The following is a 27,177-nucleotide window of genomic DNA, read 5'->3' on the forward strand; positions in this document are numbered from 1 at the left end:
AGAGAACAGTAGTATATGTGCCTGGGTTACACCAGGATAGAACAGTAGTATATGTGCCTTAGATACACCAGTATAGAGCAGTAGTATATGTGCCTGGGTTACACCAGGGTAGAACAGTAGTATATGTGCCTTAGATACACCAGTAGAGAGCAGTAGTATATATGCCTGGGTTACACCAGGAGAGAGCAGTAGTATATGTGCCTGGGTCATACCACGAGAGAGCAGTAGTATATGTGCCTGGGTTATACCAGGAGAGAGCAGTAGTATATGTGCCTGGGTTACACCAGTAGAGAGCAGTAGTATATGTGCCTGGGTTACACCAGGAGAGAGCAGTAGTATATGTGCCTGGGTTACACCAGGAGACATCAGTAGTATATGTGCCTGGGTTACAGCAGGAGAGAGCAGTAGTATACGTGCCTGGGTTACACCAGGAGAGATCAGTAGTATATGTGCCTGGGTTACAGCAGGAGAGAGCAGTAGTATATGTGCCTGGGTAACACCAGGAGAGAGCAGTAGTATATGTGCCTGGGTTACACCAGGAGAGAGCAGTAGTATATGTGCCTGGGTTACACCAGGAGAGAACAGTAGTATATGTGCCTGGGTTACACCTGGAGAGAACAGTAGTATATGTGCCTGGGTTACACCAGGAGAGAGCAGTAGTATATGTGCCTGGGTTACACCAGGAGAGAACAGTAGTATATGTGCCTGGGTTACACCAGGAGAGATCAGTAGTATATGTGCCTGGGTTACACCAGGAGAGAGCAGTAGTATATGTGCCTGGGTTACACCAGGAGAGATCAGTAGTATGTGTGCCTGGGTTACACCAGGAGAGAGCAGTAGTATATGTGCCTGGGTTACACCGGGAGAGAGCAGTAGTATATGTGCCTGGGTTACACCAGGAGAGAGCAGTAGTATATGTGCATGGGTTACACCAGGAGAGAGCAGTAGTATATGTGCCTGGGTTACACCAGGAGAGAGCAGTAGTATATGTGCCAGGGTTACAGGGCCGGTTCTTGGGCGCTGTGCGCCCCGGGTGACAATAGGGGGCGTGGCTACGTACAGGGGGCGTGGTCATTTATGCCCCCTGTACAGACTGAAATGATGTGCGGTGCGCGATGACGTCATCGCGCACCGCACAATAAAGGACCTCTCCACGAAGGGAAACTAGACGCGTACGCATCTAGTTTCTCTTCACAGCTGCAGCGGGGGGCAACGGGCAGCGGGGGGCACAGCAGCAGCGGATCTTGCCCTGGTGCGGCACCCTCCGGACGGCGCCCTGCGCCCTCCGGAAGGCGGCGCCCCGGGCAAAAGTCCTGCTTGCCCGTAGCAAGATCCGCTACTGCTGGGTTACACCAGGAGAGATCAGTAGTATATGTGCCTGGGTTACACCGGGAGAGAGCAGTAGTATATGTGTCTGGGTTACACCAGGATAGAATAGTAGTATATGTGCCTGGGCATGTTTTTATTTATGCACAGCTTCCATTTTATAACAAATTATAAACATTATAATCATATTTACAATTATATACATAATAAATAAATAAATAAATAAATAAATAGAGATCATTACATCATGATATTTACTGTTTACATAACTCAAATATGTTCTCCATCACTTTATCATACTTTAATTTTAAACATTTTCCTTGATCCACATAATTTCTGTGAATCCATTTCAGGGAAACCCCCCCAACATTCCCCACTTAGCTGACTCAACATTTAACACACATTTATCCAGCTATCATAAACCTTCCACCTCCATACACTCCCACATTTATCCACAATCCTACCTTCATTCATACCTTTCACCCTCCATACATACCGGACTACCAACAAATAATTATAACTAGAGTAACATATCTGCATATTTTAAGGTGTATCCAAACCCCTTCTTTAAAAAAAATTAAACAACAAAACCTAATCAGCTGAGAAAAAGTGACCAGGACACAAAAGAACCTGAGACTGAAAAGAGGAAATCTTCTGCCACCCACTAAGGGGGTTTCAACTGACGCCACAATCTGGACCAGCTGACAGTGTCCAATCTCTTCTTCTCCAGATCCATGATCCAACTCACCTCATGGAGAATACGACCCACCACCTCTTCGCAGGGAAGGACTTTTCCTCTCAAACTAACCAGACACCGTGCCTGCCACGTGTGGAACCTAACCGCTAAGCTGACTAAAAAAATTGTGCCTAAATCAAAGCACCCATACCCTTTGAATGCCCCTTAAAACCCATTCCGGGTAACTGAGCCCCGAAAGGCAAGGGATGCCTATGGCACCCGACACTGTTTTGTAAACCTTTATGTTAAAGGGACATCTACAGAAGAAGTGGTCCATGGTCTCCTCCTCCCCTTGACATTCCTCCCGTGGGCAAACACGTTCATCGGCACTTCTAAATTTGATGTTTCCCCTAACATAAAGCCTCCCTTGAAAAGAGAACCAGGCAATATCCCTAAACTTCGGAGGTACCCTCTGGGAATTTACCAGATTCAATCCTTCTGTGAGAACATTACCTGGGCAGTCTTTCAGGGCCAATGGGACATAAAAGTGGGAACACAAGACCCTCTTCCCCAACTCCTTTCTCGAGAGATCTCTTATATCACCCACCTGCAGGCCCCATCGCCTAATCACTTTCAGACACTGGATCACATAGATCGGGAGGTAGCCTCTCTGAGCCCGAAAAATTCTCAGTCTGCCATCCTGTAACCATACTCTAATAAAGGGAGACACCCATTCCCTTAAGCCATTTACCCACCGAGGGGGCGTCTCTAAGCAGAGACCACCGACATTTAGCTTTAAAAAAGCTGTTACAAAGAAGACTACGGGGTTTACCATATCCAAGCCCCCTTCTGCCCTCGGTCTATAAATGATACTTCTTTTCACAATGTTCATCTTGTTCCCCCACAAAAGCAGAAAAAAACAAGGAATTAATTCTAGTCCACAAAGATTGCGGCAAAAAACATACATAGCTGACATACAAAAACATTGGTATCAGGTAAGTTTTAAACAGGTCCACCCTTTCCCTCAGAGAGAACTTCCATCCTATCCAGCTCTTTACTTTATGGGTTGCACGATCCAGTTTCCCGACCCAATTTGTACTTGCATAGTCACCATGATCAAATTTGATGCCCAAGATTTTTATACATTGACTGGCCCTGGGGAGGCTGTCCGGAAGATCAAACTCGTTGCCTTCCTCCCCCATCCAGAAAGCTTCACACTTGTCCTGATTGATTATGGAACCCGAAGCACTTGAATATTCAATGATCAGTTGGTCTACATCACGTGCCTCTGCCACCGATGACAAGACTACTTTGACATCATCAGCATAGGCTACTACACTCAAAGGAAACTCTTGGTTCAGCTGCACCCCTTCCAACATGCCGCCCTCAACCCTTCTTATAAAAGGATCGATTGCAAACACGTACAAAAGAGGGCTCAGGGGACACCCCTGACGAACACCAGAGTCTACTGGAAATGCAGGCCCTACCCAACCATTCACAAGTGGGAAGCTCTCTGCCTTTTTATACAAAACTTTCAACCAAATTACCGCCCTTATAGGGAAACCATACCTTTCAAGTAAGGCCCACAGGTACTCATGATTGACCCGATCAAAAGCCTTAGACTGATCCAATGCCAGCAGAAACTTATTCAACTTTCCAGCCCTGCACCTTTCAAGAGCCTCCCGGACACCAAGGACAGCAGTAAAGGTACTGCGGCCCTTTACAGTACAGTGCTGGGAAGGCGAAAGTACAAGCTCTGAAAATTCCCTTAGCCTGTTGAAATAGTTTTTTGCCAGAATCTTTCTGTCCATATTGAGAAGAGCGATGGGGCGCCAGTTCTCAATATGGACCGGGTCCTTACCTTTGGACAGCAAAATAAGAGCTGACTGTCTCATGGAAGGAGGGAGTTCACCCTCACCCAGGCTAGTATTATATACTTCCGTAAGATGAGGAGCCAGGATATCTGAGAATTCTTTATAGAATTCAGCTGTTAGACCATCTGGTCCTGGAGATTTTTTGGGAGTTAACCCGCCAATTGCCTCTCTGACCTCTTCCACACCTATTTCGCTGCTCAGTCAAAAGAAGCATCTGGCTCCACAAGACCAGGTGTCTCCCTCAGAAATGCCTCCATCATTTCTCTGTCAAGTGCCTTCGCAGATAAGAGTTCAGTGTAATAGGACCTGATGACTTTTAGAATGCCTTCCTCACCCTTCTGAAGCACACCCTCTCCATCAACAAGCCCTCTTATCTCTTTAACATCAATCCCCCTTCTACAACTCTGGTAGGGATCCGGGGAGTGGTACTTTCCGTAATCCCTCTCCAAAATCAAAGAAGATAGACGGCTATACTGATGTTCTCTCATCTGTGATTTCACCCGGGAGATTTCCCCACTATCCCCCTGTTCAGAGATCAGGAAATCTAATCTCCTTCTTAGAGTATAGTAGGTATTTTTTTTAAACAAGTTTCTTTTGACTACTAGCCTCCTGAAAAGACTTTGGGCTCTCTTTTTTACTTCCTCCCACCACTCCGATCTACTCCAACCAGCCTCCAACAGTGACTCCTGCGCCTGAATAAACTCCCTGAAAGACTGTCTCACTTCCTCTTTCTTGAGAAGCTCAGCATTCAGACGCCACAGACCCCTTCCTTTCTGGATGGATTGCGAGGCATTCAAAACAAAACTTAAGAACCCGTGATCAGAGAACTCTACAAACTTTACCTCTGAAGGTAAAGTGCTTGAGGACTCCTTAACAAAAAACCTGTCTATTCTAGATCTGCGCTGACCACAAAAATAAGTGTAACCCGTGAGGTCTGGTTGATGTTTAATGTGTACATCAACCATACCTGCCTGACTAGCCATACTAACTAAAAAAATCTCATCATAGCCCAGCCTCAGTGCTCTGGAGCCTCCCCTGTCTTTTGGCCTAATGATGGCATTGAAATCGCCCCCAAAGATGACTTGCTGGGCCGTGAAAAGAAAGGGTTTAACCATTTCAAAAAGACATTTCCTATCCCAGCGAGACTGGGGGCCATAGATATTGATAAGCCTAAGGTTATGTCTTCTTAAAGTGACATCCAAAATCATACACCTTCCCACTTGTAACTCAACAACCTTGCGCACGGTTACCATGTCGGTAAAAAGTACCGCCACCCCACCGTACGGCTCAGCAGCAAGAGACCAAAAAGAGGGCCCGCGCCTCCACTCACTTTTAGCTTTGTGAAGGGCTGCTAATCTGTTGATCCGGGTCTCTTGTAAGAACAAGATGTCCACGTCCTGGTTGTCAAAAAACTCAAAAGCCAGATACCGAGCACGTACGGATAACACGGAAGCCACATTCATTGTGGCACATCGAATAGGATGGGGATCCATGGTTCCAGATTGTTGAAATGGACTATGCACATACATTACTCTAGTTATCACCACCACCCCCACCACCAACACCACATCCATACATGCCACCCCATTCACTTCCTCAATCACAACCACATCCACACCCGCACCAGCCACTTTAGGACCAGGGTCAGGGGGTTCCCTTGCATCCAGTGACCCAGGGCCAGACTCATTATTTTGATTGATCTGACTCTCGGATTCACTCTCTGCCTCTTTCCCTATCACCATCACTTCCTCCTCAGCAGCAACCACCTCCACACCTACCTCCTCATCCTCAAACAGTGGCTTCCCAAACTCCATCTCTTTTCTTTGCTCCAATTCAATCCCTATTGGATCCCACTCTAAACTTTTTGCTGAAACATCCTCTAGTTCACTGTCTGCATTCCCTTCTCCCTCCTCCCTCCTTCTCTTCCCTACCATCTTAGTTACTTCTTTCCTTTCTTTGTTCTTTCTTCTCTGTCTTCTAGGTTTAAGTCTTGGTTCCCCTTTTTCTAGCACCACTTCTCCCTCATCTTCCTCATCTGTCAATACTCCAAACCTATTTGAAAGAATCACGTCTTCCTCCACTTTCCTCTTTGTTGTTTTTACACCTTTTTTTCCCACCTGAAACCAGGATTGGGACTGGGATTGAGGCTGGGATTGGGCCTGAGGCTGAACTTTGCTTCCTTCTGACACTATTTTTCCAATTTCCCATAACATTTCTTTCTCTTTGTTCACTTTAACTACTCCCCCCCTAGTAATTCTCATTTCTGAACTACTACCTTCCTCAAAATTCATGCAACCCCTGTTGTTATGATTTGCCATGGGGCAACGACTGTAGGGATGTCCCATCTCCCCACAAAGGTTACATTTCACCTTATTACATGTTCTAGATGTATGTCCACTCTCCCCACACATCGAACATTTCACACCCCCACAGTCACCACTGAGGTGGCCAGCCTCACCACACTTAAAACATGTCCTTGGTTGACCAGTATAAAATATCTGCTCCCGGTCTCGACCTATGTACGCAGCAGATGGAATATGGCGCACACCGGTCTCCCCAGGATACAGACGTACACTGGCCAACCAAGCACCTCCCCACACTCCCATTGTGTGGTCCGTTTTCCTAATGTCAAATTGCAATTCACATTGCCTGCTTAACCAAAACCTGATATCTTCCACAGGTATGGATTCATTGCGGACCAGGATGGTGACTTTTATGTCATTTTGCTTCTCCATCAAATCCGCCTCATACTTACAGTAACCATTCTTGTCCTTGTTTACAGACCACTTTCTCCAAAAAATAAACAATGTTTCCTTATTATAAAAGCTGACATCATATTCAACAGATTTTATAGGGTGAATACAGGAATATAAATCTCTGTAAGTAACCCCAAGAGAAAAAATTAACCTTAGAAAATCAGTCTTAGGTGGGGGGTCACCATCACCCACCCACCTAAACTGTACTAGGTTCCGTCTCACTCTCTGGCCACCACTACCACCACCAAATCTTGTATCCTTATTTCCAGAATTTTTCCCCATATCTGCCGCCTTCTGTGCATAAGACATTTCTTCAGGGTTAGGCTTGCCCGCACTCCCTCCACCCTCTGTCACTGAAAAAGAAACAAGAGGAGCTAAATCGTCATTTTCACTTTGCAGTTTCCCCCCCCCACATTTTTATCCTTTCCTTCTGGAATGTCTTTAGAATTCTTTTTCTTTACTTCTGCACTGATTAACGACAATGCTTCCTTCACCCTGACAGGAGCTGGAATGTTCCCATACATTGACTCTGCAACTACTTTCTCACCAGCATCCAAAGTCTCTGGATTTAGAGCTGGCAGACCTTGAGCCAAACCATCAGTTATTACAGTTTTCCTCACTGCCATTCCCACACCTCCCTGCACTTCTTTGGACACAGCCTGCACAATTACACTAGGACCTGCATCAGATTCAAACTAGGACCTGCATCAGATTCAATCAGATTAACAGGCTCATCCTCCATGCCACCCTGCGCCCTGCATAGACCCGACGCTGGGCCCTGCCCTCCGGTCCTCACCGGCCTGTCACCTATAACAGCATTTTCATTACTGCTACCATTGCCCGGCACCTTGGAAGCCACGGGTAACCCCCGGGAATCCCCTCCTGACAACACCTGCACTGATCTTACCTTGCATGGTGCGCCACCAGGAATTCCCGAGTCGCCGTCTGCTCCCCTCGCCTCTGCTTCCATCTCCATAGCAGCCGATGATGCTGTATCCAGAAAAACCACAGCCTCTTCCTGGACAGGCACACTCTGGAGCTCATCAATAGCTGGGGATTCCTCCATCTCCACACCCTCTTCCTTCTCCAGGTGAATCAACTCCTTTGATGAGGGTGTAACCTGAATTCTATGCACTGCAGTTAACTCCTTCCCTGCTGGTATGGAAACTTTTGCCTTTTTTTTCTTTCCTTCAGATTCCTTTAGAGATGTTATTCTGACCTTTATATTGCACATGGTTGCTTGTATTTCATCCATTTCACCCTGGATCCTGACCCGCTCCAAATTGGCAATTGTATTACATTTTTTCTTGCAAGCATAATACCGGGATTTAAGTTTAGCAGCTTCTGCCATTAATTCCTTTAGGCCTTAATGGACCCAGTAATCTTCCTCTGAAACATCATCATCACAGTCTGAGTCCTCTGCATCTGAGATCCCCTCTGTTACACTGACATAAACCCCTTCCTTGCCTGGAGGCTCAGCCGCTGCGGCGACTGTACTGTCCCCACCAGTAATCTTACTGGCAGAGGTGCCTTCCTCAGGCTTAGGGGTACACAATCTTCCTGCCAATCCCTGCTGCTTCACAGGGGCTCCGGCAACACTGCTGGTACTCCTTGTAATCCGTGGCTGGCTGGCTGATTCCACCGTCCCTTCCTGTCCCCCAACCCCTACAGCTGGGGAAGGGGGTGGCGTGAGGGATGCCTGCCCCTTCTTCATACCTCTGGGACCCGAAGGCAGCAGCCCCGGGCCCGGGTCTACCACCTGCTGAAACTTCCACTCTCACCCTGCTAAGAGCAGCAACTCCTGCCCAGGAATCCTGCAGGGGGCGGGCACTCTCACTCTGCTGCACTGCTAGGCTCTGGAGCTCAGGAGCTCCTGCACATACGTCTGCACACCAGGAGAGAACAGTAGTATATGTGCCTGGGTTACACCAGGAGAGAACAGTAGTAACATGGCAGTTAGGAGCTGAGTGGCTGGTTCTTTATCTCTGTCCACTTTATCTCTCTCCAATTTACACTGTACCACGTGCACCGAGGTTGTCCTAACACGTGTGCATTAAGTGTTACCAATCCTGCATCACCTGTACCTTTGTCTGCATGATGAACACAGGGAACGTCCTGGTCGAGCTGATTTCCATAGCCCTTGCCCTCTATACGTCTAGGTCTACGCCTTCTATACAAGCTCCTCCATCTTATAACTGTGACCCAGCTTCCTCCCTCAGGACCCTGCTCTTAAAGGCACAATTTAAGTAACCAAAAACTGTTTTCCACCGCATTTGCCTGAATGCAGAGTCCCCTACCCTAAGATCCCTGAACCTCTACTGCTAGCCATATAATGTGTTCCAATGCTCTTCCAGGCCAGTAGCCTACACAGCGGAGGTAGCCATTTGTGAGGTGATCTAATATTAAAGGCCATGTAGATTTGGAAATTACCGGGCCTCATGAATATTACTCAGATGATGTTACTGGTTCTGAGGTAATCGATGGACTGTGGTGAGGCGTACATAGAGGTTATTTGCTAAATATGCACCAATTTATGTTGCCCATGAACATAAAGCTGTATCCAAGGTCACATCCTAGAGTATCAACATAGATAGCTCAGCCCAGGGGTGTAACTATAAACTACCGAGCCCCACAGAGCTCACCTCGTATGGGCCTCTCTGACTCTGGTCACATGGCTTAACACTGATGGGCCATCCCAGCGGGCGGGTAGCTAGGGTGGAATCTGCAGTGTGATTGGATGGTGATTGGAGAAGGCGGGCCCTGGAGGCAGTGCGGGCCCCGTAGCAACTGCACTCCCTGCACCCACGGTAGTTATGCCACTGGCACCGCCTAATACTGCAATACATGGGTGAAAATCAGAACCATAAGCTTATAATGGAAAACGTACCTAGTTGCATGTATCTGAAGTTAAGAATTGTATTAATGAAGTCCATTTATTTAACACTAACACTAAAATGCATTTAATTCCATTGCTTACTAGGTTAACGGCCTTTGCACTACGAATCTTTGGTGCCGTTCAGCTCTATATTGATATTGATTACATGGACGTGTGTAGCAGTCTGCTCTGGCTGATAAAGAATTGCCAAACCCCTCAGGGATACTTCATAGAAAAAGCAGCTTCTCTACCGGTCAAACTGCAGGTGCCTAACATAGTGCTTCTTACTGCGTTTCTTTAGTTGTTGTCCTCTAACAAAATAAATTGTGTTTACTGCTGTTGCCACATTGTGGAAAGGAGAGGAGAAGCTGTGGTTTAGCTATAGAAATAGCTTCTGTGTCCCACCATCACAAAGCGGAATGCGCCATACTACAGACTGAACCAACTTTTTTACCATGCAGCCTACCCCTGACTAGGAGCCAGTGACATCACTGAGAGTGCAGCCTATACAGTCACTAGGAGCCAGTGACATCACTGAGAGTGCTGCCTATCCAGTCACTAGGAGCCAGTGACATCACTGAGAGTACAGCCTATCCACTCACTCTGAACTAGTGACATCACTGAGAGTACAGCCTATCCAGTCACTAGGAGCCAGTGACATCACTGAGAGTGCAGCCTATCCAGTCACTAGGAACTAGTGACATCACTGAGAGTGCAGCCTATCCAGCCACTAGGAGCCGGTGACATCACTGAGAGTACAGCCTATCCAGTCACTAGGAACTAGTGACATCACTGAGAGTACAGCCTATCCAGTCACTAGGAACCAGTGACATCACTGAGAGTGCAGCCTATCCAGTCACTAGGAACTAGTGACATCACTGAGAGTGCAGCCTATCCAGTCACTAGGAGACAGTGACATCACTGAGAGTGCAGCCTATCCAGTCACTAGGAACCAGTAACATCACTGAGTGCAGCCTATCCAGTCACTGGGAACCAGTGACATCACTGAGAGTGCAGCCTATCCAGTCACTAGGAACCAGTAACATCACTGAGTGCAGCCTATCCAGTCACTGGGAACCAGTGACATCACTGATGGTGCAGCATATCCAGTCACTAGGAGCCAGTGACATCACTGAGAGTGCAGCCTATCCAGTCACTAGGAGCCAGTGACATCACTGAGAGTGCAGCCTATCCAGTCACTAGGAGCCAGTGACATCACTGAGAGTGCAGCCTAACCAGTCACTTGGAGCCAGTGATATAACACAAACTGCCTCTCATCTCCATGATATCACTTGGTCCAAGTAAAGTGATACGTAAAATATTGGTTCATTCATACCATAAAAAAGTCTTCTTCCAATAAAATGATATAGTTTGTTCACGTAACAGTGTTAGTGCTCCCTACCCTTATCCTTAGGGGGTAGTCTTGATTGACCTAAGCCTTCTCAGAGAAAAGATGATTTTATATGAATTATCTATCGGAATCCTGTTTCCTGTGAGTTTCCCTGGAATAGACTTGATCATACTGTTGACAAAGCCTAATATATATCCTATATTAAACACTATAAAAGGTTGAGACACAGTACGCAATTGGCGTATGGGGTACCGTAAGGGTACGCACTTAGCGTAGCAAACGCTCGGCCGTGATCGAGACGCACATGCGGCACGCTCGTTCACAGCTTAATGCGTGGTGTCGAGCACGCTATAGGCGAGTGACAACCGTAATGCTACGCTATCAGCGTAGCGGACGCTCGAGACCACGAGGAGATCACGAGCGGCGCAGACGCTCACAAGATGACACACACAGAAAGGATATTCTTATACTGTAAACCTTGTACTGAAACACTGTAGCGATATAACGCTGCTTAACCTTGTTAACACTAAAGCTGTTTGAGCGATCGTGATCGCTCCTATTACCCACTGCAATGTAATGAATACAAGATACCGTGCTAAGGATCCAACACCTTTACTAACGAGCTTTTAGTTATATTGAAAAGAGAAACAGTTAACAAGTCATACACTACAGGCTAACATATAATTCTAACAGGATATCTAGACAGAAATATACGCAAATAGTAAACGATCGCAAATACAAATACATAGACTAAGAATGAATGGCTAACATTACACGGGTAACAAAGTGGCAACAGAGAAACATACCATACGGGGAACACTCGCAGGCGCAACCGGAATCCAGTCCTCCAATTATCAGCGATAACTGTTGAAGAGAGAGAGTACTGGCCGGTCTGGGGACAGTGACCCTTATATACACAACATACAGTGTACTTCAAAGGGCCCTACAACCTTATTGTTCATTGGACACAGGAATGTCTCTCTGCACTATATCAAAAGGTCATAGGTTAGTTTGAACAGGTGGGCTGTGACTATTTCAAACAGCTCAGGTGGGTGGGAATCTCCGGATTCCTGCCGCATGGATAATGAACTGCAAATATAGAATATGTCCAGAAACTACTAATGGTCATAACTACACGCAGGAGCGATTAATCTTTACCTAACCAACACCGGATTATTGCTATTAAAATACTCTTCGGTTAGGTACCAGACACAGCTGTTCAACCTCTATCAGACCCTTTGTACCATGTAAAGAGGGATTCCCAAGTCCGTGAACAAGTTACATTAACCAAACTTACAGTTATTACTAAAGGGAACATTACCTATAAAACATGCTATTTGATTCTATCATTAAACGATTGAGTCGCCCGCTAGACGCACACAAAGTCTACCGTAAATGCACATACCACGCGCTCGAGCGCATGGCCGAGGCGCCATCACGCGGCTGCGTATATCCGCACGCACGGAAGAGAATGTGCACGTGCAGCAGGCGCGCGCATGAGGTGCATATATGGCAACGTGCAGTGTGATATTTTTCTGACTTTGACAGTCCACCCTTTGGCAGTCACCAATAACTGCCACTTCCTAAAACAGTTCAAAAAGAGAAAAATATATGTCATGTATAATACATTTCTATGATTGGGTAAGGGAGAAGAGAAGAAGGTGGGAAAAAGGTATGACCTAGTGAGATAGTAGAAGCATGTATGTATGAGTCCATGTTTGAGGGGTCATGTATCATCGTGCCGTACGTGTTTTAAATCAAGCTTCGAGGTATTGCGAAGTATACATTTGAATTCCTTCTTATCCCGTGGTACGGGTCTGTGGATGGGCTGTCAAACTTTACCGAGCTCTTTTCGGCTTTTGGTTGCAACAAAATGGGGGAGCACATTTTAGTTGATGAGACATGAATGGGGGGATATGTGAGTGCTGATATCTGTGCCTATATTCCCTATCGACTATGTGTGTCATTACCTGAAGGTTGTAGAGATGAAGATAACAAGCAATTATGGTAAATGCAGTCGTAAACTATGTGAGTTTAATGTACATTTGCCGATTGAGGTCTTGTCTGATGTCTTGTCTTGATGTACATGTTGACTGTAGTCTCTTTGGGCTTTTGCCAAAATGCGAGCAAAAAGCTTTCTCAATGTCCATAGACTTACAAAAGTGTTGGGCTATCGTAAAATTTTAAAATTGCTAGGGATATTGGGGGTCTATGGCATTGTCCATCAATTGTCTGTGTAAAAGGTTGTCAAATTCTTCTTCCAAGCGGATGTCTTTGTACCTTGGAGGAAAACAAAGGAGAAACGGGTGAAAGAAACGGACCGTGGAATCACATTTTCATCACAACATTGTCTCAATGGTTGAGTCGTAAATCAAATCAGTCGTTGTTATTACAGTATCTTCACTTCTTAAACTCATCGCTCGGGCGCTACGTTTACACTTTGTTAAAACCCGAACGCATCTAAATATCAGACCGACCAATATGATGACACCCAGAATACACAAAAGAAATTTCCCTACATCCATGATAATACCTTGGGTCCATTCTCCTAAACCAGAGAACCAATTTCGTGGGTTCAACCATGACACCCAACCGGTCAGCTCATTACCCACAGCGGCAAGGGTGAGATTGTGTTTCCTTCGGAACTCCCATTTTAATTGCAAAATGTCATCCATCTTTTGGTCTATGACCTCGGCTGGGTCCTCTGTGCTGTTTGTAATGTACGTGCAGCACTTTATTCCATACTGAGTCGCTAGAGTAACACAATAACCGCCTGTCACAGCTGTGAGATAATTGAGAATCATCCTATGCTGAACCAGTTCTGTTTTGTAGGCTTGTAACTCTCTCCCAGTATACCTGAATGTGTCATCATACATTTCAGTGATATTGTCTAATAAATTTGCAAGCGCAGATATATATTTATAATTTATCACTCCTCTGGCGGTACGAGTGATATCTAACGCGATTAGGAATTGAATCCCGGTGGATTCATGGATCAGGTCAGAGGCCGGATGCTCTGTTCTTTCTATCAGGTGCCGTTTAACGATGTGCTCGTAATGAGTGTGTGTAAAAGGAGCTTGGGCACTGCAGTGAATATCTTTCATTTTAGTGTGGGGTACAGTCATTACCTCAGGTAGTACTTTTCCAATATAACATAACCCTTCTGAGTTTGGGGCAAGCCACTTATACGCCTTCCTCCCACATATGAAATATGCATCATCGGGGAGAACATATGGGACGGAGTAGGACATTACCATATTACAAATTTTCCATATGAAATCTCCTAACCCTAATTCTCCCATCTGTTTAGTACACGTATCAGTTTGTACGATCTGTGCACAGTATCCTGGTGATACTTCTCCAACTCGCATGATTCTACTTCCTAGGGTGTACCTATACCGGAAATATTTTCCACTATCGGCTATGTGGCGTATAAGCTCTGTATCTGTAGGCATTCTATCGGCTCTATATGAAAAGGTCATGGTTTTGTTATTTCATGACACTTCCCAATTTCCCGGCTTTCGGGGATTGGAAATGTTAAAACACACTAAGGACCTATCCACATGATATTGGTGGAGTTTCAAACTAGGAGGACTAGAGATATTAAACCTCTTGTCCACCGGCCTCCCACCACTTAACTCAAGTACCTCCCCTATCGTTAAAGGAAATGGTACTAGTCCTGACTTGCTGTGACCTTGAGATACTTGAGAGCATACCCAGCAGTCTGTTTGGTTTAACACCTTACCCACTAATGAGTGATAGTCACCCAATGGATGCCGGTCCATGTTAATGTTAAAACTGGACTGACATTTCTTGATGCACCCATCCTCAACTAAGTTATCACAATGCCTACAGATGCAATTTTCTTCAGCTAACAATCCTTCACAGTTCCTTCTATGGTCAATGCTACCAGATCGTTTTCTGATACTCGCCTTTACTCGGTGATTATGTTGTTCTTGGAAATCTACGCCTCCATCTCTGTCATCAGAACCCATTCCAGAACCTCTCTCGACCTCCATGGTACTCTCGCCGGAACAGACTGCACTGGTCAACATCATGGTCAACAGGAAAATACGGATCACAGTCTCTTGGGGCAAGTCCATCTTATAGGAGGAAATGGAGAAAAATGAGAAGGGGGAAAGAAATAATTGAGGGAGATGGGATGGGAAGTGGAGAAAAACAATAAAAGGGAACCAGGGGATCGACAACTGCCTCCGATCTTATTATTCTCAATGCTCAGGTGCCGTTTCACTCTTCATGAAACAAACACTCCAGTGATACAACTTCCTCTACCGTCTGTTCTTTATCACGAGACCTCTCTGGATCAGCAACCTTCTTACAATGGGACGAATGAACCCAAGTCTCTCTCTCGGCAACCTTCAATGCTGTCGTGCTAATCAATAAGACTTGGTATGGTCCTTCCCATCTGTCAATAAGGCAACCTGAGCGTAGAAAATTCTGTATCATTACATAATCCCCAGGTTCAATGTCATGACAATTACTATCTGGCAGATCAGGAATCACCAACTTCAAATTGTCATTCTGATTCCTTAGCTGTTTACTCATCTTAACCAGGTATTTTACAGTCACTTCATTGTTACACTTCAAATCATCCTGAGGGTTAATCATAACATGCGGTTGTCGACCGAACAGAATTTCAAAAGGGGACAGATTAAGAGGGGACCTGGGAGTGGTTCTGATGCTGTATAATACAATGGGCAAGGCTTCTGGCCATGTCAATCCTGTTTCTGCCATAACTTTGCTCAATTTATTTTTAATAGTGCTGTTCACTCTTTCTACCTTCGCACTCGCTTGGGGGCGGTACGGAGTGTGCAGCTTACTATTAATTCCCATCAACTTACACATTCCTTGAAAGACATCACCTGTAAAATGGGTACCCCTATCACTTTCAATTATTCTAGGGATACCGTATCTACACACAAATTCCTGCACAATTTTCTTAGCAGTAAACATAGCGGTATTTGTGGCTGCAGGAAATGCTTCGACCCAATTTGAAAACACATCTATACAAACTAGTACATACTTCAAATTTCGACAAGGGGGTAATTGTATGAAATCAATTTGTATTACCTGAAAAGGGCCGCCTGTAGGTGGGATATGAGATGGTTCTGGTGGTATTGCCTTTCCGATATTCTTCCTCAAGCAGGTGAGGCATGTCATTGCCCTTTTTCCCGCATGGGAAGAGAATCCTGGGGCGCACCAATATGCTCTTACCAACTTGCACATCCCTTCCTTGCCTAGATGAGTCAGCCCATGTGCTGCTTCCGCTAAACTTGGAAGGTATGCTCTGGGTGCCACTGGTTTACCCTGCCCATCTGTCCAGAGTCCTGAGGACTCCTGGCCATATCCTTTTGACCTCCAAACTGCCTTTTCCTGTGTGGAACACAAATTTTGCATTTCACACAATTTCTGTGTGTTGACGGTATTAAATACCATCAGTTGTGTGGTGTCTGTCTGTATGGGGGTACCAGCTGCTAACTTAGCAGCTTCGTCTGCTCGGCTGTTACCAAGTGATACCGGGTCTTGGCTATATGTGTGTGCTTTACACTTGATAACAGCCACTCTGTCGGGTTCCTGTATCGCTGTTAGAAGCCTTTTGATGTGGGCTGCATGCGCTACCGGTGTACCAGCTGCCGTCATGAAATTTCTGAGGCGCCATAGGGCTCCGAAATCATGGACTACTCCGAATGCGTACCTAGAATCTGTGTAGATATTGGCTGATTTGCCCTTAGCCAATTCACATGCTCTGGTTAGGGCAACCAGTTCAGCAACCTGGGCTGAGTGAGGTGGGCCTAGCGGTTCTGCTTCTATGGTGCCTTGGTCATCTACGACTGCGTATCCAGTACACAAGTCTCCCGAGTCCGTCTGTCTGTGACAACTACCGTCAGTGTAGAAAGTAAAATCTACATCTTCCAGTGGGTTGTCACTGATGTCAGGCCTTGCCGTGAAATTTTGGGTCAATTTTGGGTCAATTTTGTATATTCCATACAATCATGTGTGTCATCCTCTGTATTAAATCCTCCTTCACCATTACTCTCATCCTCCACCCTTTGTGCCTGTCCAGGCACACCTGGGAGATACGTTGCAGGATTCAATGCGCTGCATCTCCTTATGGTGATGTTTACGGGGGCCATCAATGCCAATTCCCATCTTGTAAACCGCGCTGATGAGACGTGTCTGGTTTGAGCCGAATTTAGCAAGGCTGACACTGCATGCGGTGTATGGATTGTGAGGTTGTGTCCTAGCACTACATCTTCGCTTTTTGTTACTAGCAATGCTATCGCAGCAACACTTCGCAAGCATGTGGGGAGGGATCGCGCTACCGTGTCTAGCTGAGCGCTGTAGTATGCTACCGGCCTGCTGGCATCACCATGCTTCTGGGTTAGGACACCTGCTGCGCACCCAGCACTCTCTGTTCCGTACAGCTCAAAGGGTTTCCCATAGTCTGGCATACCCAATGCCGGCGCCTGCGTTAGGCACTGTTTAAGTCTCTCAAATGCCATCTCGGATTCGTCTGTGTGCGAAATCCGATCAGGTTTGCTTGATGAGACCATCTCCTGCAAAGGTAAGGCCAGTATGGAAAAACCTGGGATCCAGTTACGGCAATACCCACACATTCCTAAAAACGTTCTAATCTGTTGCTGGGTTTATGGCAGGGTCATGTCACGAATTGCTTGAATTCTATCAGCAGTAAGGTGTCTCAGTCCTTGTGTTAGATAGTGTCCCAAATACTTCACACGGGTCTGGCATAATTGCAACTTGTCTTTGGAGACCTTGTGTCCTGTGTCTGAAAGATGAAACAGGAGCTGTTTCGTATCTCTCAGGGACGCTTCCAGTGAATCTGAACACAGTAGTAAATCGTCCACGTACTGGATCAATACTGATCCACTCTCTGGTTGGAAAGACTGTAAACAATCATGCAGAGCTTGTGAGAAAATACTTGGACTGTCTATGAAACCTTGTGGTAAGCGAGTCCATGTATATTGGACTCCTCTGTATGTGAATGCAAATAAGTATTGACTGTCAGTGTGCAGAGGTACCGAGAAGAAAGCGGAGCAGAGGTCAATTACAGTGAAAAATTTGGCAGTGGGAGGGATTTGCATTAGGATGACAGCTGGATTTGGCACTACTGGGAATTGACTCTCAACTATTTTGTTGATCCCTCTTAGATCCTGCACTAATCTGTAACCCCTCCCCCCACTCTTTTTAACAGGGAAGATGGGACTATTGGCAGTGCTGGACGTCCTTACCAGAATGCCCTGTTGTAGCAAGCTCTCTATTACAGGGTAAACTCCTAACTCCACCTCTGGCTTCAGAGGGTACTGTGGGATTTTTGGAGCTATCCTACCATCTTTTACTTGCACAACTACTGGGGCTACATTTGCCATCAATCCAGTGTCTTGTCCATCTTTGGTCCAAAGTGACTCCGGTATCTGGGAAATCATTTCTTCTACCTTGGACGGACACCTATTTACAACAACAGTGTGTGACATTAATCTTGTTGGGGAGTCTAACATATCTTGTGCTTCCTGAGCGTGGTTTTCGGGTATGTCCAAGAACACACCTTCAGGAGTACAATATATGACGCATCCCATTTTGCACAGTAAATCTCTCCCTAAGAGATTAGTCGGAGCCGATGCAGCCAGCAGAAAAGAATGCTTGGTATGCAAAGGCCCTATCGTAACCTCTGTTGGTTTGCTTAAAGGGTATTGTCGTACTACTCCTGTTACTCCCATGGCTGGAATTGTTTTACCAGTGGTTCTCATGCCCACGGTCGAATTTATCACTGACTTGGCCGCCCCCGTATCTACAAGGAAATTTAGAGATTTACCAGCTACATCAATTGTAACCTCGGGTTCACTTCCAAGGCTCGCAATCAATTTCACTGGCTGCAGATTACAGGTGTGACCACACCCCTATGGTGCGTGGTGACCTCCCTGCATTGCAGTGGCAGCTATTACCTGTGAAGGGGGTAAATGGGTATTATCAGAGACTTGCCAGTCTCTTTTTGGGGGATACCTTCTTGTTTCCCCTGCGTGTGGCTCATAACTCCGTCTCTGCGGTCCTTGATCCCAATTTCGTATGTCATGTCGTTGTCTAGGGTTTTTATGTGCATTATGTGAGTTATTTGTACAGTTACGTGCAAAATGTCCTTCCCTGTTACAATTGTAACATTTTACCACATGCGGCTTACCACCAGGGGTCTGTGATCGGGACTGAGGCGGCCTTGTTGTAAGGGCCTGGATACTTATTGCCATCAGTCTATCACTCTGTGACTCCCTTCGTCTTGTGATGTTCCTGCCGTGCCCAACAGCAGTCTCTCTTAAGGCGGCCACCGACATACCTCTCCAGTTAGGTTGAGTAGTTTGTACTCTACTCCTTAATACCTCCTTTAATCCGTCCATCAAGACGGACACAGCTACCTCTCTATGGTGTATATTTGCCTCAATGTCCACGATCCCAGTATATTTAGCCATTTCCTCCAATGCCCTGTGGAAATAGTCAGGGGCAGTTTCCCCTTCCATTTGTTTAATGGAGAATATTTTGTTCCATTTTACTACAGCTGGGAAGTATATTCCCAACTGCAGATTGATTCTGGTTACATTGTCTTGATTATATTCATCCGTAAGGGGTACCTCCTCATCTAATTTACAGTCGGCTATAAACTTTATGGGGTCAATACTAGAGGGCAGACATGCCCGCAGTAGTGTCCGCCAATCTTTGTTGTTAGGTTCAGTGGAGTTACCTAGGTCCTTAATGAACCTCTGGCATGCGGCTAAATCTTTTCTGGGATCAGGAAATTCAGACAAAATTGTTCTTAATTCTGCTCGGGACCAGGGACAGTGCATAGCAATATTCCTAATGGGTGTGGCTCCATTTGTGTCAGTCTTACCATTGGGGACCGCTATTACTCTAACAGGGTTAATATTAATTACTTCACTCTGGTTTGATTCTTCAGTGTATGGTGCAATAGTTTCAGCATATTGTACAGTGCCGTACTTACCTGTAGACACAACCTCACCTGTCCCTGAGCTATGGGCTTTAGATGCCAATCTTACTGGTTGGGCGATGCCCACTGAAGTATCGCTTATGGTGGCCGCTAGAGAGAGAGCTGAAATCGTAGTGGGCTCATCTTCTTGGTCGTATTCCTGGGGGAAGTTTAACATAGGATACAACTTGCATGGGTTAGCGTTAGTATCAACATTTGCATTTACTTTTATCTTAACCTTATCACTACTACATTGATTAAGTGCACTCTTATCGTACACCCGCATGTCATTCTCTGTAGCCACTTTGTCCCCTACTATATATGGTGGTGGTGCCGTTGCTACTAGATTTCTACCAGGATTTGGAATTGCTTTCTGAGCTAATTCCTGTTGTATTTCACTTTCCTGTTGCCATATCTGTAAACAATCATAATGTCTAATCCTCTGCTTTGCAGATTTTATTAGACCTATCCTTTTTCTTAGATTCTGCAATACATCAGGGTTCAGACTGCCTACCCGGGGAAACTGTTCCCCATCATCCTCTGTCATACGTTCCCATTCTTTGCATAATACCTGTGTGTGTGATCCGTATGTTTCACACATTATATACCGTGCGGACCCTTTGGGCCAGCAACTACCAACGTGAACCCTTGTTGGACGTCCCTTCTTTGAACAACTGGCCCCCATCGTTTGCAGATATTGCTGTCTTAGCTAATTCTTACAAACAGACCAACTTGCCCGCGGTAAGGCGACGGTGAAAGTTCAACTAGTGCCTTCACTCACTTCCGTCCTGTAACCTCTATTTACTGGGGCGCGTGGGAGTATGCTACCCTCCCCAGTAAGTATTGGTTGTTAGAGATTTCCTGAGTGAACAGCGAAACTCCCTTAAAATAACAAACACCTACACAAATCATGTTAGAATGTACAAATAGCGTTTATGATCCCACAGTAAATTTTTAATGGGTATCAAGGTAACAAACTAATGCACACAATTACGTGCGGTACAGTCGCACTGCGTATAAGTAACTATTACTTATCCGCCTTACGACCAGCGGAATCGATTGTTTAGGCTGCGAAACCTTCAGCCGGAGCTTTAACTTGACTATATGGGTGCTACGCCAAACCCCCGGGGCTGCGCTTAAATACCTTGCAGTCCTTTTGTCTGCGGAAACTACTTGCTCCTTTACCTTATACAATGTTAACGCGGGTGAGCTAGTCCCACGCCACCAAGTGTCCACTCACCTGATGTGGTCTCCGACGGGATCCCGATTTGTGGGTTCACAAAAATAATACTTTAAGTTCCACACTCACTCATATACACACTGATCTTTTTCTGTACAGAAATTCCTTTCATACAGGTAGGGGTCTAATCTCTGGGTTTTGCAGTAGAAAAAGGTTTTCTTTTAACTAATACTTTTTGGAAAAACTGAACAACCGTGTGCTATTATCAGGTGGCTGTACTATACCTCCCACCCTAAACAAGGTTATTGTGTGATTTGAGTCTCAGTGGGCGTATCCATACGCTCCGTTGCGTAAAACACGCCCTGTGCGTATGCCTTTGCATCACGTACGTGATCTCGCACGTTGTCCGAGACACGTATGCACAAAGTGCAGATATGCCCACAGCGACACAATCAACACGCTTCTATCAATGTAAACGATATTCAACTATGATCGCTTACCGTACACCACACAGTATTTGCTATGCTGTGTGCGTGTCCTTTACAATTATTCCCTTAAAAATTATCTTATTTAATCTCAACTAAATAGCACCAGATTTCTTCAGCACGTGTCTAATAATCAATTCTAATGGCAACAAGAAAGTGAGCTGCAACAATGTAGATGTGTGCGTGCATGTGTGCGTATGCAAAAACAGAAATAAACAGTTTTAAAAGACAATAGCGTATTGTTCTTACCTCCGGTTCCGGATTCCTTCAGCACTCCTTACTAAGCGAAGCGGACGCTTATCTGGTCAGCACTACGAGGGATACCACCTTCCTGCCCTTTGCTGACCGATAATGTCTGCTAAAGTTACCTAGTGCAGATATGTGAAGAGCGGAGGAGCCCCCAATTGACAAAGCCTAATATATATCCTATATTAAACACTATAAAAGGTTGAGACACAGTACGCAATTGGCGTATGGGGTACCGTAAGGGTACGCACTTAGCGTAGCAAACGCTCGGCCGTGATCGAGACGCACATGCGGCACGCTCGCTCACAGCTTAATGCGTGGTGTCGAGCACGCTATAGGCGAGTGACAACCGTAATGCTACGCTATCAGCGTAGCGGACGCTCGAGACCACGAGGAGATCACGAGCGGCGCAGACGCTCACAAGATGACACACGCAGAAAGGATATTCTTATACTGTAAACCTTGTACTGAAACACTGTAGCGATATAACGCTGCTTAACCTTGTTAACACTAAAGCTGTTTGAGCGATCGTGATCGCTCCTATTACCCACTGCAATGTAATGAATACAAGATACCGTGCTAAGGATCCAACACCTTTACTAACGAGCTTTTAGTTATATTGAAAAGAGAAACAGTTAACAAGTCATACACTACAGGCTAACATATAATTCTAACAGGATATCTAGACAGAAATATACGCAAATAGTAAACGATCGCAAATACAAATACATAGACTAAGAATGAATGGCTAACATTACACGGGTAACAAAGTGGCAACAGAGAAACATACCATACGGGGAACACTCGCAGGCGCAACCGGAATCCAGTCCTCCAATTATCAGCGATAACTGTTGAAGAGAGAGTACTGGCCGGTCTGGGGACAGTGACCCTTATATACACAACATACAGTGTACTTCAAAGGGCCCTACAACCTTATTGTTCATTGGACACAGGAATGTCTCTCTGCACTATATCAAAAGGTCATAGGTTAGTTTGAACAGGTGGGCTGTGACTATTTCAAACAGCTCAGGTGGGTGGGAATCTCCGGATTCCCGCCGCATGGATAATGAACTGCAAATATAGAATATGTCCAGAAACTACTAATGGTCATAACTACACGCAGGAGCGATTACTCTTTACCTAACCAACACCGGATTATTGCTATTAAAATATTCTTCAGTTAGGTACCAGACACAGCTGTTCAACCTCAATCAGACCCTTTGTACCATGTAAAGAGGGATTCCCAAGTCCGTGAACAAGTTACATTAACCAAACTTACAGTTATTACTAAAGGGAACATTACCTATAAAACATGCTATTTGATTCTATCATTAAATGATTGAGTCGCCCGCTAGACGCACACAAAGTCTACCGTAAATGCACATACCACGCGCTCGAGCGCATGGCTGAGGCGCCATCACGCGGCTGCGTATATCCGCACGCACGGGAGAGAATGTGCACGTGCAGCAGGCACGCGCATGAGGTGCATATATGGCAACGTGCAGTGTGATATTTTTCTGACTTTGACACTGTCATAAATATTTAACTTGAAATACTTATTTTCGGTATACTCTGTATTTTCAGGGAACAATTCCGAATGCCGCTTCTGAGAAAGCCCTGTACTTAACAGCCTATGTGATAATTGGAATTCAGAAGTCCATTCACATGTGTAATATCCTAGTAAGTATCAGCATTCGGCACAGAACAATCCATTCATACCATCGAGTACTGATTTCTCTGGTCAGCAGTGGCCCAGGAGCCACGTCACACGGTCTATGACATCATGGCTTGGATACATCAGCCTAAAATAATAAAATGGTGGATGTAGAGGATATATTGAAATCAGCACTCCAAGATGTGATCATACATCTAAGTGTTTATTTGAAGTGTTAGAAAGGGGATCCGTTCAGGATACCGGTGTTCGGCAACCCGGCAATCAGAACGCAGACGCCAAAATCGCAACACTGCTTTGAATGGCGACGCCAGCATCCCAACATGGATCAAAATGCAGGCGCAGGGATCAAGATCACCGGAATTACTATCGACCTCTGCCAGGACTCCTGCTTGGCAAGCCTCTGGTTGCGTGGGTGGGGGGAGTGGTGTTAAGTTTAGGATGCGGGGGTGGGGTGGGTTAGAGTTAGGCTGCAGGGGGAGGGGAGGTTAGGGTTAGGCTTCAGGAAGGGAGGGTTAGGGTTAGGCTGCGGGGAGGGTTAGGTTAGGCTTCAGGGAGGTGGGGGTTAGGGTTAGGCTGCAGTGGGAGGGGAGGTTAGGGTTAGGCTGTAAAAAGGAAGGGTTAGGCTGCGGGGAGGGTTAGGCTGCAGGGGGAGTGGAGGTTAGGGTCAGACTGTAAGAAGGGAGGGTTAGGGTTAGGCTGCGGGGAGGGTTAGGCTGCAGGGGGAGCGGAGGTTAGTGTTAGGCTGTAAGAAGGGAGGGTTAGGGTTAGGCTGCGGGGAGGGTTAGGCTGCAGGGGGAGCGGAGGTTAGTGTTAGGCTGTAAGAAGGGAGGGTTAGGGTTAGGCTGCGGGGAGGGTTAGGCTGCAGGGGGAGCGGAGGTTAGTGTTAGGCTGTAAGAAGGGAGGGTTAGGGTTAGGCTGCGGGGAGGGTTAGGCTGCAGGGGGAGCGGAGGTTAGGGTTAGGCTACGGGGAGAGATGGTTATGGGCCCTACACCTTAGGCGATAACACTGAACTCGTTCATATCGCTCAGTGTGTATGCACCAACGATGACCGATGCGCGGCCCCGCAATCTCGTCCATATTAACATGCAGTGCTATGGAGCCGAGTGACGGGGGAGTGAAGAAACTTCACTCCCCCTTCACCTCCCCCCCGCCACCGGGTCGCCCATCGACCGTATATCCGCTGTCGGGCAGCTCGGCAGGGGATCGCCTAGTGTGTAGGGGGCATTTGGGTTACGTTTCAGGCAGCCAGGTGCTTTAAATAAACACTTTGGTCTTGGAGTGCTGTTTGATGGATGGATAGACAGACAGACAGACAGACAGACAGATAGAGATAGATAGATAGATAGATAGATAGAGCAATCTTTTTTTGGCTCAGTACCTTAGTAATGGCTTTAAACATATTTCTGTATTTTAGGAAGTGAAGACTGCATTAGATAAAGCCGTAGAGTATGTGTCGGCAAATGCGATAAAAGCAGAGAGCACCTTCACGCTGGCTGTAGCTACGTACGCTCTCACAATATCTGAGACCTCTAACCAAAGCAAACAAACAGCCAAACTGAGACTACAGAAGGAAGTATTCACTAAAGGAGATGGTAAGTGAATGCCAACGTGGCTCTGTCTCCTGTGCACAGTGTCGGATCGGAGCATGAAGGGCCCACGGGGAGGAGTGCAGTTTTAGGGGCCAATTCTTAGGGGTTTGGCTAACCATTGTGAGTGCATGAGCTGGCCCCATATATATATGTGTATATATATATATATATATATATTTGTAGGTGGACAGAGGTGCGGCACTCCAATAAATCAAACTGATAGCTGCTATCAGTTTGATTTATTGGAGTGCCGCACCTCTGTCCACCTGTCCATCCTCTCTCCGTGAAGGCACCCGCAACAAGGACTTGTAAGTGACTGTGCCAGACCCTCTTGTTTTCTATATCTATATATCTATATATATCTATATATATCTATATATATATATCTATATATATATATAGACAGACAGAGACAGTAAATACTGCTAGTGCATGCATTATAATGTACAGGGGCGTCTGAAGAGTGGAGGAGGGCCATGTGCAGTCTCCCTCTGGGCCCCCTCCTCTCTATCCGGCAGCGCTGTTGGCTCTGGGCACTAGCGCGCCACTAGGGGACCCTAGCACTGTCCTAGAGTCTAGTGTGCATGCGCAGGTCTCCAGGAAATTGGCATGGTGGCCATTTTCCCAGTGATTTTCCTGCTGCGCTGCTGCTACCACCGAAGCGGGGCGCTCTAATTTTCCCTTATTATTCTCCCGGCCAAACCCTCTCCTTACACCCCTCCCCTTACACGGTGCATGCGTCAGTAGTATACCGTATGCAGGGACTGAGCATGCGAGAAAGCACCGGTATGTGTCGTGGCATGGAGCAGTCACAGGTACGTCAGATAAACCTGTCTGTCTTGCAGTCTTTCCCCCCATTTATCGATATTGGAAGGATACGCTGAAGAAGTTTGATGCCACGGAGCCCAGCAGTGACACAGCAAGGATGGTGGAGACCACGGCCTACGCGTTGCTGGCTTTCCTGAAACTAGCTGATAAAGATTACGCCAAACCAGTTATTCGATGGTTGACAGAAAAGCAACTTTACGGCGGTGGATTCTACTCAACGCAGGTAACCGAATCCTCCCGTTCAGCTCACGGTTGGTGGTATTAAAGTACGGACAGTTCTATGCGGAACTGTCCGTCATGTTTACATGCTCCTTCTGGGTGAGTCTGGTAGGATGAATATGGGAGATTTAACAAACCTTCTACAGAGGAAAAAGTGGAAGTGTCGCCCATAGCAGCCAATCAAACGCTATCATTTTATGCACTGTATATAAATGTCACCTGGTTCACCAAATAACCACGCAGTGCGTGACCAAAATGGTCCGTGACCTCACTACAAAGGGGATGTGACCTTGTGGGAAGGGCGTGGCCTCAGAGCACACCCTTGCTACATCACTCCTGTGGCGTGCCCACCTCTTTTGGAGATGCTGGGATGTCCCCAGAGACTCACCGTACCGGCATGGTGAAAGGAGCTGGGTGCTGCACAATAATGTCACAGTACAGCACTCAGCTCCGGGTCACAGGGGAGGAGCCGACATTCGGTGTCACCCCCTTGGACGTTGATGCCCAGTTCAAACCGCACCCCTCCCCCCAGTGATGCTCTGATTGGCTGATAAGTCTTAGATCATTTGTGGGGTAAAAGTAGTTCTTTCCGTGCTGTGCATGCGTTCTGCAGTATGTTCTGTACACCCCCCCAGATACGCTTCTTAGGCTGGAGAGGCAGACAAAAGTGAGGAGGGATGCCCCCTGGGGATAGGGTGCAATGACACTTGGCACCTTCCCAGATACGTTTCTTAGATTATGGTTATGCCACCATATTTAGCTGCTTCTGTAATGACCACCCCTCAGCTGAGAGTACTTGATTCATTAGCGTTGCTGCCTGCTATACTATATCAAGTTGCAGCCGCCACATCACTCATTTGGTATTATGAATAACACTATCAAGGTACTGGGGGGGAGTCATTCCGACCCGTTCGCACGCATCGGTTCTTCGCTGCGGTGCAAACGAGTCTGAACTGGGCATGCGCGGCGCCCGCAATGCGCACGCGTGCCATTGCCCAGCAACAGCCATCGCCGGGCAACGACCAGAAGAGAGAAGAAAGGGATCGCTAGCGCGATCGCAAGAAGATTGACAGCGGGGGGGCGTTC

At 46.4% G+C, this 27,177-nt stretch overlaps 1 protein-coding gene across 1 annotated transcript in view; it reads left to right on the plus strand.

Annotated features, from left to right (window-relative positions):
• Positions 1–27,177, plus strand: part of C5 (complement C5) — a 105,224-nt gene that overhangs the window by 53,718 nt on the left and 24,329 nt on the right. Inside the window, exons 26-29 of the mRNA XM_063935985.1 lie at positions 9,613–9,772; positions 23,364–23,459; positions 24,870–25,047; positions 25,890–26,095. Of these exons, the coding sequence (XP_063792055.1) occupies positions 9,613–9,772; positions 23,364–23,459; positions 24,870–25,047; positions 25,890–26,095 (640 nt within the window). The remainder of the gene's footprint in view (positions 1–9,612; positions 9,773–23,363; positions 23,460–24,869; positions 25,048–25,889; positions 26,096–27,177) is intronic.

The sequence above is a fragment of the Pseudophryne corroboree genome, chromosome 8 (assembly GCF_028390025.1).
Source record: "Pseudophryne corroboree isolate aPseCor3 chromosome 8, aPseCor3.hap2, whole genome shotgun sequence".
Lineage (NCBI taxonomy): Eukaryota > Metazoa > Chordata > Amphibia > Anura > Myobatrachidae > Pseudophryne > Pseudophryne corroboree.